The 16,050-nt window shown below is 33.0% G+C and overlaps 2 protein-coding genes across 2 annotated transcripts; both read right to left on the bottom strand.

Moving 5' to 3' along the window:
- Nucleotides 1–1,431: 1,431 nt before the first annotated feature.
- APP1 (aminopeptidase P1) lies at nt 1,432–8,437 on the bottom strand. Its single transcript, XM_047321500.2, has 16 exons — nt 8,277–8,437; nt 8,081–8,144; nt 7,696–7,835; nt 6,485–6,769; nt 6,201–6,323; nt 5,542–5,802; nt 5,155–5,241; nt 4,928–4,995; nt 4,544–4,610; nt 3,993–4,127; nt 3,795–3,875; nt 3,063–3,117; nt 2,845–2,949; nt 2,653–2,724; nt 2,352–2,476; nt 1,432–1,833 (listed from the first exon to the last, which is right to left on the bottom strand). The coding sequence occupies exons 1-16, from the start codon at nt 8,367–8,369 to the stop codon at nt 1,672–1,674; spliced, it is 1,923 nt and encodes a 640-aa protein (XP_047177456.2). The 5' UTR covers nt 8,370–8,437; the 3' UTR covers nt 1,432–1,671.
- A 2,913-nt stretch (nt 8,438–11,350) lies between these two features.
- LOC124844545 (Quinone reductase family protein) lies at nt 11,351–13,586 on the bottom strand. Its single transcript, XM_047321504.2, has 2 exons — nt 12,708–13,586; nt 11,351–11,904 (listed from the first exon to the last, which is right to left on the bottom strand). The coding sequence occupies exons 1-2, from the start codon at nt 13,259–13,261 to the stop codon at nt 11,676–11,678; spliced, it is 783 nt and encodes a 260-aa protein (XP_047177460.1). The 5' UTR covers nt 13,262–13,586; the 3' UTR covers nt 11,351–11,675.
- Between the last annotated feature and the right edge of the window lie 2,464 nt (nt 13,587–16,050).

The raw sequence follows: 16,050 nt of genomic DNA on the forward strand, positions 1-16,050 counted from the left end.
TTGTTTTAGTTTTACAAATTCGATAGATAAAATTTTTCTGGTGTATTACTAAGATGATCAGAAATAAGAGACTGAAGAAATATTATTTTTGATGTGTTATTTTTTAGAGTATAGGACATTAAGTTTATGTTTAGATCAAAGGATCCATTGTAGACCAAGACGGATGTGAAGAGATGGAGGTTGTTTGGATCAACGTATTTGCGAGAGATAACGCATATGAATGCCGAGGGATGTACGGTTTCAGCATCCTCACGAATTGAAGGGATTGGAAAGCAGATGTCCTATTGAACATCGTGCAAATTTCTATCCATTTTAACCAAAAGGGCAAAATAGTAATTTAAATATTTTATTTATTAAAACATTTTTTAGTCATCACATCAATTAAATTATTCATAAACTTTTTCTTCAAATATCATCCTTCATTTATTAAAATAAATAACTCCACCGTCCCCTCTCTGTCCTCTCATCCACTCAGATCCTCTCATCTCATTCCAAACATATGGTCCATCCAGGAACTTATTATTGATGATTAATCAGGTTTTAATTGACTTTGTAATCTATTAATCTTATTTTTATTGATTAGGTGATAAATTAAATTAGATTTGTTGTTTAAATTGAGTGAATGGAATTTTTCGGAACCCACGAAAATCAATTTAAAAACTTAAATTTTATTTAACAGATTCAAATTGATTTAGCAATTTAACTTATAGTACATTTAAAAGTCTAAAATGTCCAAATAAAATCACTTCCCCAATGGATCAATGACATTTTTGACAGAAAAAGAGAAAATTTCTTTGTGGATGAAGATGAAAGTGTTGAACATCTGTTCTCTTCTACAAGAAGAACTATCATGTTCTCCGACAACAAATATCACATGATGTTGTAAAACTTTTCATTTGCATCAAGGGTTCTGGTTCTATATCTTATTTGAAAATGTTATTGGGATCAAGAAACCTTCTTCCTTAAATTTTCATAGTTTGAATAATTATGTAAGGAACACTATAGAAAGAATAAAAATAGAAAGAAAAGTGAGAAAATGGTATCAATCGATATTTCAATTCATAATTTAAAAACAAAAATATAAGCAGTGATGAGAAATCGATTCCCGCACCCAATTTCTCGTTAAGGAACACTAACTGGGAAATATGGTTAAATAATCTGGAGTGATTTATTTATATAATTAATTAAAATAATTTATTAAAAAGCCACCTTCAGTCCTTAACCATTTTTAAAATAACAGTTCAAAATCCATAAAATATTTTGCAGGAACGAAAAAAGAAACATTAATATATTGCAAACAAAATGCATTCTAGACGAGTTCAAAGTGTATTTTCCAACGATAGAGACTGTGCAAATGTTATATGTGCCCAGAAAACCTATGATTGGTCATAAAAATGGTTAAATCCAATTACGAGCCCTGGAGCAAGAAGGTATCGAAGAATGAACTTTCGTACACTTTGATATGTACTAGTAGTTTATCATTTTTAGGTACATGATCCGACTTATTTACAATATAAGAGAAAAGGGCTGATTCAGGAATGCCGAGCGGATAAATATGCAGAATTGATATCTAAAATATAGATTACAGTATAATAGGGATACGGAAGACAATGCCCATGAAAATTACGCTGAAGCAACGTAAGTTATTAACTTTCCAACCCCAAACGCAGCTCATGCACCTATTGGTTCAGTAGCTTTCTTCAGCCAAGCATTTTCAACTTCATCCAAATAAGGCGCTAGAATATCTCTGCATGTAGAGTGATAGGAGTTCACCCAATTAATCTCCTCAGGACTTAAAAGTTTCAGGTCAATCAACTTCGTTTGATATGGTGCCTGGACAAGAAACATCAAACACTTATGAAATACCATAACAAATATTATTATATTGTCAGTAATTGACGGTTGAATTACTTAAATAACACCACTTTTGCAATCAAGGAAAATTCTCCAGTTTTAAATTAAATTATATAATACCGAAGGTCATAAACTACTAGCCTAAGGTTCACAGATAGGTAAACATTGATGAAGTATATGCTGATTCATTAAGATAAAAAGTTGACTAGCAATATAATTTAAAAGGAAAATAAAATGTTGCAGAATTTTTTAAACATCAAAAAAATATTTGATGCAATCAAGTGTAAAAAAGCTAACAATTATAACAAAGTTCTATTATAAGCATCATCCTAAAACAACAACAATCACAAAATTGCTTAAAGCACTAATTAGTTCAGTTGAATTAAAATCTGACGAATGGAATAATTGAGCAAAGTGCAAAGTCTTTTCTATATATTTCAAAATAAACATCCCACGGAAATAAATTAAAGAAAACAAGTACACATATTTGGACTTACCCAGGTAATGTGCTCAAAAGATAAGTAACCTTTATCACCAAAATTGAATTTTGTATCAGCCTCTTTGACAATAAGCACATTCTCCAATCTTATTCCAAACTCTCCATCCTCGTAGTAACCAGGTTCTGGAAAAGCAAATTCGTTGCGTCATTTATAACGCGCATTCAATTACAATCGAACAATTCTGGTCTTTGAAATGACCAGTAAATAAATTCAAAGTACTTCAGAACAATCAAATACAGTAATACTAATAATGTGGTAATCACAATTTCATGGTCTGCTATGATATAACGATACTAACCATCTGTAACAGTCATGGAAGATTGCAACGGTACATTTCGAGCCTGTGGTCTGAAACTGATCAGGTGAGGTCCTGCAGAATTTATATTACATTAATTTAATTCTCATTTTGCACTGACTTGGAGTAAAGGAAAAAACTACAATATGGAATCAAAATAAGCAAAAGAAAGAAATACCGATAGTTCCTTAATACCTTCGTGAACGTTGAGATAGGACCCAATTCCATGACCAGTACCGTGTCGATAATCAAGACCATCTTTCCACAAAGGAATTCGGGCAAGAATGTCAAGAGCATGCCCTAAAAGTAATTGAAAGAAAGAAAAAAATTTGCTGAGTTATTGTATGTGAGATGAAAACTTGCTCAATTATAATCACAGAATTTGACATATAAATTGGTTTATTTATTTATACCATTAGTCCCATTAGGAAATCTAGCATTTCCAAGAGCAATGTGACCCTTTAGGACCTGCAAAAAGTTTAGCAAATGAGGCAACTTAAAATAAAAGTGGATGACATCAGAAAATTGTATTATCTGATTGCTGACTAAGAGTAACTTTACAAAATACTAAACTTTAATAAAAAAAAACACTTCCTTGACCAGAAAAACGTTTAACAATGGAAAATGAATAATTTTGAAATTTGCTCCTAATGTCAAATCCACTTCTTCTATTAAGGGACAGAAACTTGATATTCAATGATGGTCAAAATAAAAAATGGGCCCTATGTTACTTCGGACCCTAAATTTGAACACATTATTATACTCCCTACACGAAAAAATAATGTCATGAGTTTCTAGTATGCCGGTATAACAGTGTTATACCCAACTCAGCAGATATCTATACCATTATCACTTGGAAAACAGTAGAAACTGATTTTTATTCAATTACTTTTACAATTTATAAATTATTTATATTTTAAGAAGCTAAAAAAAAATTGAACAAGTGAGATCTTCTCCCACTCCCCGATCATTTTGGGAGGGAAGTTTTTTTTCTTCGAGGTCCAACAAAACTTTGGAAATTTGGTACTTCAATCCTATTTTCTTCCTTTCTATTTCCAGAAATAAAACCATGCGTAAATAGTTTGTACTATTAATTTTGAAACTAAGTAACTTGCACAACAAGCAAAGAAAAAAAAGGCACATACTGCTGTATAACATGCTTTTTCATGAGTTGAAGGTTTCCCAAAATGAACTGTTCGTGTAATATCTGTTGTTCCATCTAGATACTTCAGAGAAACCACCAGTTATCAGTATAAAGAGGTAGAGATCAGGATTGCAAAATGTGAAAAGAACAAAATTCACAATAAATGACCATGCTGCAAGTTGTTCATTATAAGACAGACCTGAGCTCCAGAATCAAAGAGATAAATTTTGTCTGGATCAAGTTCAGCACATGCTTCAGCTTTTGGAGAATAATGAATGATAGCTGCATTTGAGCCAACAGACGAAATAGTGGGGAAACTCAATCCTTTGAAATTCTGAAAATAGGGGTAAGAAAACTTAGGATTCATGTTACATTTAAGTGTTCAGGAAAGAAACAATTTCTGTTATTATTTTCACTCCCTTCAAATTCATGGCTTTATGTGCTCAAGAAAATGAAGCTGCGAAAAAAAAAATGTGATCCCAATTTCCTACATGTAACATACCAACCAGGTAAACATTTTAAGTCCAGCTTATAGGGACAAATACTTGAAAAGGTCAGTCAGTATCCAGCATACAGTGGGTTGATCAGATTATAGAGAGGAACATATAGTATAGTCCATATAACTAAGCCTTAGAAATGTACCGAGGGAAATGCACATTTTTAGGAACCATATGTATCCATTTTTTATAGTTCAAAACTTTCTAAGAAAAACTTATCCAAATAAATACTTAGTTGGTTAGTTAGCTCCACCTCTTTGGATGCTCGGAAACTTTCAAGCTGGTCACTTACAGTCACCTCAGTCAATTTCAAGGACTGCCTGCCAAAGTTAAAACAAAGATCTATAAGTCACCTTATGATTTAGCATTTTACTGATGCACATGAAGCTAATTACTATGAAAGATATGTCCAGACTCTAAACATTTTCAGTGATCTTTTGAAACCTACTTTAACAAAGGATCAAAATAACTTATTTCACAATGTTAGTTTTCCAGAACCTTTATAGAGGAAATTTTCATCTGACATTATTTTCCCCGTTCAGAAATAAACCAACTTGTCAACCTTATCCCAGCTTCCACAAATGTACATTATAATAAGCATGTTAGAGGTAAGTACAGTTCTTGATATGAAACTTACAGCTGTTTCTCCTTTTTGGCAGATTCCTTCTCCAAAAAGTATCCAGAAGCTCCATAAACATCCTGCATCTACACATTGAACCAAGCATGTATATCATTATCCAATGCCTCTGAATAGATTGAAATGAGACATACAAAAATTCAAACTTAGAAAAGAGAATGAAAAAAGCATGGCTGTCCTCATCCAAAAAATGAACATATTGAGGCATAGTATTCAAATATGCAAACCTTTTTATCCAGCCAGACAAGATATTGCACGACTGCTGCACCATCACGAATATGCGCCTTTTTTAACCCATCCAACTCCACTGAGTTCTAAAAGTATTGGTAATAAAAAAATAAGCTATGTTTCAAGTGCTGAAATGGGGGAAAATTCCACAATATAAATTTTTATCAAATCAACTGCTGGTGGTTATTTTTCTCAATTTCCTTCTAAAATAATAAACTTAAGTGACAAAATCTGTTCGCAATCCTGGATAGATTCATCCATACATATGAATCCAATTCACACTTCCTAAATTTTTTGTGTAAGGTTGGTTGGAAAAAGTTCCACACTAAACTTCTGAGCTGCACCAAAAGCCAAAGATCTTTGTTAAGATGATAAAAGCATACAACCTTTAAAGCTTTTGCAAGGGCCAAAGGTGATTGCTGCAACAGAACTGTATCAGGGTTCAACTTTGCATACAGTGCGTAACAGCATGAACCTGGATCAGCCCATATCAGGTTGTTGCTGTTTTCTTCTGCTTGATGTCCACCATTTATTCTCTTGACAGTAGATATAGTATCAAGATCGTCAGTTGCAAGCAATGTCACGTCAGAGCTTACAGCTGTATAGTCTCGAATTTCAATTTCATTCTCCACTAAATGAGCTTGAACCTGGCACAAATCACAATTTTTGATTGAGTTTTTATTTCTCCACAAATCACAGAATCATGTGATGTAGTCTGTATGCTCTATTTGGCTATTTGTTTTGCTTTGTTTTTATTCTTCTGAAATTGAGGCTTCACATATGACTAATGATTTTTCGTTGAGACTTATGGTTGATCTATTTTGTCAATTTCAAATCTGAAACAGTTACATTAAACTCATCACTTTTATATGATATACAGTTCAAAATATTTTTTGTTGTGCCTCACAATCTTAAAATTCGATGTAAATAATGAATTACAATTCACAATTTAAAATTAGCTTCACATGTCACAAATTAAATTGTGATTTGATAACAAGGCCTGGAATACATTCATAGCTGCTGAGACAGAAATTACTCAACTGACCTCAACAGAAACCTTTTGCTTGTCCACATAAATGAAAGCAGAATTGGCTGTCACAATAGCAAATGCATGAACAACAGGACAGTAGGCCACATCACTTCCACGAATATTATACAACCACGCAACCTGTATATTAGCCACATTATTTAAAATTAAGTTACAAATTAAAGAAATACTCTTAAAAGGTATGAAAACTGAGTGTGCAATAAAGTATCCACAAACTCAGAAAACATTTGTGTCGAGGGAAAAGGTGATGATGTAAAAGTGTATCAAGAGGATGCACTTACCTCATCAAGTGCTGTGAAAATTATACCGCGGGCTTGCTCCTGCAGAAGCCTTTTTCTCAAATCTTTTAACTTATCTGCAACAGAGCGACCTGCGAATTTGAGTGGCTGTACAATAACAGCATTAATCTCTGCCTGCGGTCGATTTATCCAAACTTCATCGATCAAATTTTTTGTGGTTTGAACTAGCTTCTGCCTTTTTTCGAAAAAAGCTCGCTCCCATCTTTGAGCAGTATCAATTGAAATGCACCAAGGGTCAACCCCAATAAATGCCTCTTTTGGCAAGTTCTAGTGAAAGGAAAGACTCACATTATAAATATACCACAGTAAAATATAGATACATCCTTATTATGAAACATGAATAGAAAATGATTTGCTCAGAGGCAATTCATGGACATGGCAAACTGATCTGGTATATTATCCTCATTCACAATAACAATAGGTTTAGGTTTTGGCCTGATAAATACAATGTTGAAATTTTCAAACAGCATAATTTCTCTCTAATTTGCTTCCAACCTCTACTTTGAAGAGTGCTAATGCACGTGCAGGCTAAGTCAGCTCTTCCTAAACAATAGGTGATTACATGCTGTTAGGCGGTCTATATGTGTAAATTATGAAAATCTGTTTCAGTAATGTTTAATGTGATGTCAACCAAATTATAGCTTCCTCCTGCCAGTTTTAGACATGATAATAAATCAATCCAATGTGAGTAAATATAGATTCTATGATGCGTAATGCAAACCAGACAGCGAGAACTATATAGAAATATCATTCATAATAAGAAAGGATTTTTAAGTACAAATGCTTCATATTTTTGAGCTTATTGCTAACAGCTACAACGTGATGAAAATATAAAGAATGTACTAGTGGTAAGTGCCAGGTTCTATATTTATTAAGACAATAATTTCAAATGCTATCACATCATGGGTAAATAATAATATGCCAAAGTTTTACTCTCATTATTTACTTCATCAACAATGGCGGAAAAAGATGAGTGTTTAGTGCGTAGGTGCATGATGCATGATCCACCTTCGATTTACTCATGTTGACGTTTGTTTGGAAACAAATATATATGTGTTTTGTGTGTGTATTTATATAATGAAACTAAGGTTGCTATAGATATTGTACAAGCATCACCCACAATTTTATATACATATTGTACACCATAATGAATTCCCCCATATATATACTTTTATGTAATGCAAGTCACTCACATCAGCTATCCAGATATCTACAGCAGGATCTTCACCAATACGCATTAGCTTCCATTGAGCACTAAGCTCTTGGCTAGCCTGCAAAAAATATCTTCCATCCGTCCAAAGCAGCGCTTCATTCTTTGTTACGAGTGCTAAGCCTGAATGTCATTAAAAAAAATGAAACATAAAGACATCGCACAAGAAAAAACCGTAATTCTGCATAAAGGTTATAGAAACAATTCTCACGATTATGCGAAACATTGAAACAATGGCAGTGAAACGAAAATAGGCCGCAACCTAAACCCTAAACTATACCGAAGGAAGCTACTGCAATAAAGAAATAAAGGAGAACTGAAATGCATCTATTAGCTCTACAAAGCAGAACGGAAGGACAGAGACTAACCAGCGCTTCCAGTGAAGCCGGAAACGAATTCGCGGCGCTTGTCTCGTGCAGATACGTATTCGCTCTGCAAAGTTAAAACACCAAAGCAAAAAGAGATACAAGTTAAAAAGGAAAGATAGACAAGATTAGAGAAAATAATCGAAAAAAAAAGTGAACATTTTGGATCTAATAACATTACAGGGATAGAATTACGTACCTGGTGATAATCTTCAGAGGGTACAACTAAGGCATCGAGTGGAGGTGAGTGAGTAGCCATCAAAGACCTCAAACCTGAAAGTGTGTCTTCCATTTTCTTTCTATTGATTTTCCTTAATCTCTCTACTTAAAAAGTTTTGATACCAATAACTCTGATCCGTTGGGTTTATATAGAGAGCAATTGTGCCGTATACATCTCTCCAATCAGAGTATTTTGGACAGTTGTTAAGGTTGGTTATTGATTTTTATTTTAGGTAAGCTTGTTATCAATGGTAGATTTTTATAAAATTTAAAGATTAAAACTATGGGTTTCACATAATACAATAAACAAATAATGGTGGATATCACTCCAAAGTTTAATATCCCAACTGTTAATATAAGTTCTTTGCTATGCTCTATGAATTATTTTAGTTTGTTTTAAATTATAAAATTAGTATTTTAACTTATTAAGTTTTTTTATGAAAAGTATTTATCACATTTATGTGAATATTTGATAAATATATAAATTCAAATAATTTGTCATATTTGTAACAAGTAAATTAATATTAAAATAATACTTCATTTGATTTAAATTTGAGGATATTATAACAATGATATTGATTTGGTAGAACATAAAATAAAATAGAATTTACTTTAAATTTAAAAATAACGTAACAAACTCGTAACCATGATATTTCAACCATTTAAGTTGAAAGGTATTATAATTTAAAATTAAAAATAACAAATGTTTAATGTATGTGAGAAATATTTGAAATTGCTGAATCTTTTAAAGTTTATTGTCAAAGATTTAAATGTTTAAGATATCACTTTGTTTCTGTTGAAAAGAGACAAGGAAAACTCCTTTCGCTCGTGAATGCTCCACCTTCGTCCGCACCGATTGGTCCTCCCGTTCCTGTCTTACCGCCTGGATCCTCCTCTCTCACTAATGGGAGTGGCTTGCAGGAAACACTCTGACGATCAATGTCCACCTTAACTGCTCAATAGTGACCGTTACATCATTAATTATGCATTCATTGACATTCAAGAGTTGTCTCCAGCAAACGGCTGAATAGTTCACGGGTATTATCCTGGCGCCCGATCGGAAATGATCGGCTTCCACCGCTCCTACGAACTCGGTCGGTCTAATTAACACTTCCATCGTCTTTGGACGATCGGTCTAACCTACTCGGTAGTGAATCAAGCATGTCCGGTCGGTCTCGGTAGTAACACACTTCAAAATAAATTAAAAAATAGGTTATGGCTAACATGTTGATTTGTAAATGTTATAATTTTACCAAAATTATACTTTTATAATTTAGTCTTATTTTATTCAAATAATTTTTATTTTATTTTTTATAAAAATATTTGTAAAGAAGAGTATCCAAATACTTATAAATATATCCTATGATCTGATATTATTAATTGTTTACAGTTAGATGAACGAATCAGATTCGACATGGGTGATTTTGGGAGGACGAAATCTTATTTCTTAATAGGGTTGGTATTCAATTTACTGGAAAAAGTAGTAACAGAGTGATCCAAAATTTGTGGGTCCAGATTCATGTGTTTGTAGTTTCGTGCAACCATCTCTAACAAGGCCTTTGCTTCCGTTTTCTGTCTACACCTATCATATTATTTAATTTCTGTCTTGTCCTTTAGTTTTGTTTGAGACTTGCGTTAGAAAAAGACGTGAAGTGTGTAGCTGGTTCGTTGTGGTGGAGGGCCTCCATTAATGGCCGCAAGACTGGTGTTGGTGATTTGAAGAGGATGAAAACATGTGGAAAGTAATATTGAGGTATGAGGTGTGTGTTAGCTGCTGTGTTGGTGTGGAATGGTAATTTTGCGGTTATCGGAAATAAGGGAGAAAATGCCAGAAAAAGTTATTTTTGGAATAAATGAGATGTGGGAAAGTTGCATTTGGAAATTATTTACAAAGGATTTCGAAAAATAAATTCCATGTAATTAGAATTGGAAAACTAATTCTAGAATATGAGTTTAGGTTTAATCGTTTATATAGTTATTATTTTTCTTTTTTTGTGATTTTTCTCGTTTAAATCTTCATTTTTTTTTGTTTTAATTGGGTCTTATTTTTGAAAAATTAAAGAAATTATGTTTTTATCGTTAGTTAGGGTATCACGTTTCAACTTGTCCGTTTCGTTGTTGTGTTAATATTATTATTACTTTTGTTGTTGTTACCTTATCATTATCGTACAAGAAATGTGCAGCAAAAGATGATGTACAAAAGTGTAGGACGAGTGTATGAATGATGTAGGAAAATGTATAGGAAAAGTTTTAGAATGGTGCATAAAGTTAGTGTAAAGGTGTAAAAAGGTTATAAAAAAGATGTACGGTGTTTGAAGGGTGTAGTAAAATTGTAAGAATGTAGAAATGATGTGAAAAATGTGTAGGAAAAATGTAAGTTAAAAGGTGCAGGAAATCTATAAAAATGATGTAGGAAGAGAGTAACAATCGTGTAGAAAAATGTAAGAAAGATGTACTAAGAGGATTGGAAGGGTGTAGAAATTATGTAATAAAGTTTTATCAACTGTGTAAAAGGAGTATGCTGGTTATAAGAAAGGTGTGAAAATGGTACAGAGAATGTGTAAAAAGGAGAAAAACACTTTTACAGTTTAAACCTTTCGTCATAATATATAATTAATTATTATTATTTACCTTTTTCTATTATAATAAATAAATAATTAAAATAAAAATTCAATCAATTAAATTATTTCGTGTCTATTTTAATTTACAAAAGAAATCACTCATGTCAATTAAATCATTTAGAAACTTTGTATCAATTTATCTTTACTTTCAATCGATCCAAAGAACTCATTTTCTCTTATACTTTTCTTCTTCTTTCTCATTTCCACTCTACCAAGTGCATATTTGATATATTTACTTGATATGAAGTTTTTTCTTATAGTTTTTACAAGTGTTATGTCTATATCCCAATAGAAGATTATGGTTCACCGGATTCATGTAACCCATATCAGTTAGGGAGAAAAGGTCTGATAGCAATATGATGATGGTGAATTAGCAATATGTGAACAAATTCAAAGCAGATAAATTATTATCCAATCTAATAGAGAATCGATGTCATGATCCCGAGTTTATAAGAATTTTATTATCCAAGTCATAATACACATTCATGTATAAAGGCACACAGAAAGAATTGAAAAATAGAAGATACACAAATTCACAATATTATGTGACGTAACTCTATCAACATCTACAGCTTCCACAAACAATGCAGACCCAGAACAACATGGGAATCCCCAATCCAAATAGAATCAATAGTGGAACAGTGCTGCCATTCCTCCTCACAATGCAGTGGTAAAAATGCCAGAACCAATTTGACTACAAAGAAAGGTCACAAAATACAAATGACCAACAAGAATAGAATGAAATCATGAAAACGCCATCATGACTTGGCCAGCCTCTTCACTACAACAGCCATATACTTGCCCTGATGCTCTGCAAGAGCGAGCTCTGTTTCACTTGGCTCTCTTGTACCATCACCGGCAAACACTCCAGCACCATATGGAGAACCCCCTCTAATGAAATCCATCTTGAACATTCCGGGTCCAAATGTATATCCAATCGGAACAAAAAGCATTCCATGATGTGCCAGCTGAGTGATTGCCGTCCAACTGCAATAAAAAGGATAAAACTAAGTAATTTTTTTATGTGGTTTGTCAACCAATATTATATAAGAAACCATTGTAATTTCCATCATCAAGACCTTTGCACAAATTCACATTCAATTTTGACTTATTTGCTTGTCTTCTAGAGGGTACAGTTACTTTATTCATCCTCTAAATAAATAGGAAGGAGTGAAAACGTTGTTCTCTTGCTCCACGTAAAACTTAAAAAAAGATAAAAAAAAGTTTGCCATAATGTGTTTTTTCCTTAACAAGCACTGCAATCTGCATATTACCCTGAACTTTATGTAACAACCTTTTGAATATAGATATCATCCCCACGTTATGACTGAGAATTCATCGAGCTGGTACTTGACAATCTAGATGAAGAATGAACCATAAATACACAAACAGAAGAGTACAACGAGACTTTCTTGAGTCACATTTTCTCATCAATTGAGCAGATGAAAACCTAAGATAACCCCGTTTGAGACACCTGAAGAAAGCTCCTCATAAATTAAAAACCAGAAACCGAAAACATCACTCATCTTGAAAATGAACCTTCCACACAATCCCATAAACCAATAACATTCTCTCTCTATTTCTCTCTCTTTCTCTCTACCCTTCTTTAGAAATCAATGTCTTAAGCATCAATTAATGCATTGAAAAGATTGTACTAACTCATTTCTCCATACAATCTGTAAAATTAAGGCAATACTTGCCATCCCTCGATTAAGGTCCAAATTGAACTGACATTCACAAAACCAGGAACCAACAAGAAACGAAAAATGAATAAAAGAAAGAATTCTTACGCAGTAGTTTCTTGGCCTCCTCCTTGAGTCCCAGTGCTGACAAAGAACCCTGCGGGTTTCCCCGCAAGCTTCTGCCCCTTCCACAAATTCCCAGTGGAGTCAAAAAAAGCCTTCATCTGCGAAGCCATGGCGCCGTACCTCGTCGGAAACCCAAACAGAAACCCATCCGCCGCCTCCAAATCCTCAGGCGCAATCTCCGGTATCGAGTCATCTTTTGGCGGCGCCCGCATCTGATTCAGAACCTCAATCGGCAATGTCTCCGGAACCCTATACAAAACCCCTTCCACACCTTCCACGCCATCGACGCCTCGCTTCAACCTCTTCGCCAACCCCTCCACGTGTCCGTACATCGAATAGAAGACGATGAAGATCTTCAATTTCGCATCGTTGGGGACCGACGAAGAATTTGCAGTGTCTTGCCGTGGTGGCGCGTCGGGTTCACTCGCGGGGGCGTTGGACGGGAGCGAGGGAGGTTGGGGGGAGTGAGTAGGAGGGTCGTCGGCGACCGGCGGTGGCCTATTCTTGCTGGGAATACAACCGGCACCTTTACCCATTATGCAGGAATTGGGAATGTAGAATGCAGATTGGAGCGATAATTTTGGTAAGAGAAAGAGAATGGAAGCATGAAAGTGGGAGTGAGATTTGAGGATTTGAAAATCTGAGAGAAAAGATTATTGAGAGTTGTTTTTGAGTATCTTAGAATGATTGGTGATGTCACTCTCTCATCCTCGCTTCCTTCAATTAAAGTGATGGCTGGACACGTCCCCACCATGCTCTTCCTTAATGCCTTCTTTTCTTGCATTCCACTCTCCCACCACTGCTCACTTCACTTCATTTTTCCTTCTAACCAATTTTAATTCACATTTTTCTTCAAATATTTCATCACAACAGTTTTCGTTTTTCAGAAATTCACGTTCGTATCTTCACATTTTTCTGCTTAAACCTATATTTCATTTTCTGTCACCAACTTTTTCAATGTATTCTTTCCTCCATGGTACACTGTAATACACTTCTAATCTTTTTATTATTAGCTTTTAATCTAATCAACCTAGTTGTATATGCTTAATCCAGGTTGTAATACACGCGTGTTAACATGGAAAAAAAAATGAAATGGCGATTTGTCAAAGATACTCTTCTTCTTTACGTTAAAAGGCTTCATCAATCATCATACTCATTCGTACCATTGCCAGCATAACATATTTCAGACCGTATAAAGCAAAGCAAACAAAAACCCCATTTATTTGGATCACATGCTAGTTTATTAAACTTGCATTTTACAATTTCCACAATTGAAGTTTTATCAAAGAAAAGTCTTAATGGGCTAGGCAAATAAAATAAAAAGTTAAATTAACTCAAAATATAAAGGTTTAATGTCTCAGTGGGTCCTTATTTTTTTTCAAAATTTGAAATTGGTTCCTTCATTTTTTGGCGTCTCAATTGGGTCCTTATTTTTGTTAATTTGATGCAAATAAATCCTTTCCGTCAATTTCATCAAAGGGCGTTAATGAATGTGTGACGTGGTGTCAATACTGTCCTCAAGCCACGTCACATATTCATTAACGCCGTTTGATGAAATTGACAGAAAGAATTTATTTTAAATTATAAACAAAAATAGAGACCTATTGAGACATTAAACCAAATATAAATTATTATCTCAAACCACGGCCGAACATGGATATAGTTTCTTATATACTAGACCATTATAAAAGAAACAAGTGAGACAACTTGAATTTTATTATGCACCACATGTATCTTTTTTTTCACTGGAAACAATTATATTAAAGTCAGAAAAGATCACTGAAAAAAAATAATTTTTTTTAGAGCGTTTAATGCATTTGCAAGTTAATATCAGTGATAAGAAATACCTGATGATCTATTGCACTTTCTATATTTTTTTAATTATGTTTATAATTTTTAAACTTTTAAACTAAATCATATTTCGTCCTATCATAAATTTTATATTAATTTTATTTTACATATTATGAATGAATATATAAGTTGAGGTGTTAAACAATTTACGAAATGACAAATGAACCATTTTCTTCTTTTTATTGATGAATTCAAGATTTTAATGATTTAAGATTTCATATTATTTTTGGCTTTGGTGAAATAACATTTGATTAATGATAAATCGTTTAACATTGGATGTTGAAGACATCATATATTTATTATAAAATGTAAAAATGATATTGGTAAAATATTTATGATAGTTAAAAAATTAAAAGACTAAAAATATAGTTAATTTTCTCTTTATAAATAGTTGTGAAAAAAATTATCCATAATAATTTTGACTCCTCTGGCTTTACATAATCATATCGTATCCGTATATTTCATCACTATATGAATTAATTATATACTTGATTTATATGCTAGCAAATATAATATTATTTTACAACATTAAAATAACTTCAGTCTTTACTTGAACCAAATATTCTTATCATTAAAAATATATACATTTATAAATAATGAAATATAATAATCAAGCAATAAGGTGTAAGGTTTATAACTGCGTGCTGATAAAAAAAAAACTAACAAGTTGAGCAAAACATTCTTATAATTCAAAATCTTCACATTTATAAATCATAAAATATAACAATCACGCAACCAAATATAAGGTTCATAATGTATGTGTTGATAGAGAAAAAGATTAATGAGTTGAGCAAAACATTCTTATCATTCAAAATATACATATTTATAAATCATGAAATATAATAATCACGCAACCAAGTGTAAGGTTCATAATGTATGTGCTGATATAAAAACTAACGAGTTGAGCGAAAAATTCTCATCATTCAAAATATACACATTTATAAATCTTGAAATATAATAATCACGTAGCCAAGTTTAAGGTTCATAATGTTTTTGCTAATAAAAAAATTAATTATTTTGGGTGTAGGGTCAAGTAACTTCTAAAAACACCTTCACAATTTTCTTCTAAAAATGTTCGGATAATTATATCTTCGTCCTATGTCTTCGCTTTCGCTCCAACTAATTGAGAGTACCTGCCAAAGATACTTTAATACTTAAGTCAGTAAACAGTCCACACGAGATTAGAACAATAGTCTTAAATGTACAGTAAATGCGATCAAATATTTTATCTTTGACTTCTATTTATAGTTTTTGAGGTGGGTCTAAAATTAACGGAACCTTAATCACGACACAACCTCGATCCATTACACTAATTAATACTTACATGTAAACATACTTCTTAATGTCTCTTTAGTGAGAATATTTTTGGGATAAGTCGTCCGACTCCTGCTCATAGCAAGCCGAACGGATCTTAAGTTTATTTTGGGTTCATCTTGAGTATCTACTAAGTTGGTATGTTCATCCCTCTCTTGGC

This window comes from Vigna umbellata, chromosome 10, assembly GCF_029865625.1.
Source record: "Vigna umbellata cultivar VRB3 chromosome 10, Vumbellata_1.0, whole genome shotgun sequence".
NCBI lineage: Eukaryota > Viridiplantae > Streptophyta > Magnoliopsida > Fabales > Fabaceae > Vigna > Vigna umbellata.

Excerpts from the sequence above, each read along its gene's own strand:
- APP1 (XM_047321500.2), bottom strand. The coding sequence starts at position 8,369 with ATGGAAGACACACTTTCAGGTTTGAGGTCTTTGATGGCTACTCACTCA. Across the intron at positions 7,836-8,080 it reads CGGCTTCACTGGAAGCGCTG|GCTTAGCACTCGTAACAAAG; the intron begins GTTAGTCTCTGT and ends AATGACATTCAG. Across the intron at positions 6,770-7,695 it reads TAGATATCTGGATAGCTGAT|AACTTGCCAAAAGAGGCATT; the intron begins GTGAGTGACTTG and ends TCCTTTCACTAG.
- LOC124844545 (XM_047321504.2), bottom strand. The coding sequence starts at position 13,261 with ATGGGTAAAGGTGCCGGTTGTATTCCCAGCAAGAATAGGCCACCGCCG. Across the intron at positions 11,905-12,707 it reads GGAGGCCAAGAAACTACTGC|TTGGACGGCAATCACTCAGC; the intron begins GTAAGAATTCTT and ends TTTTTATTGCAG.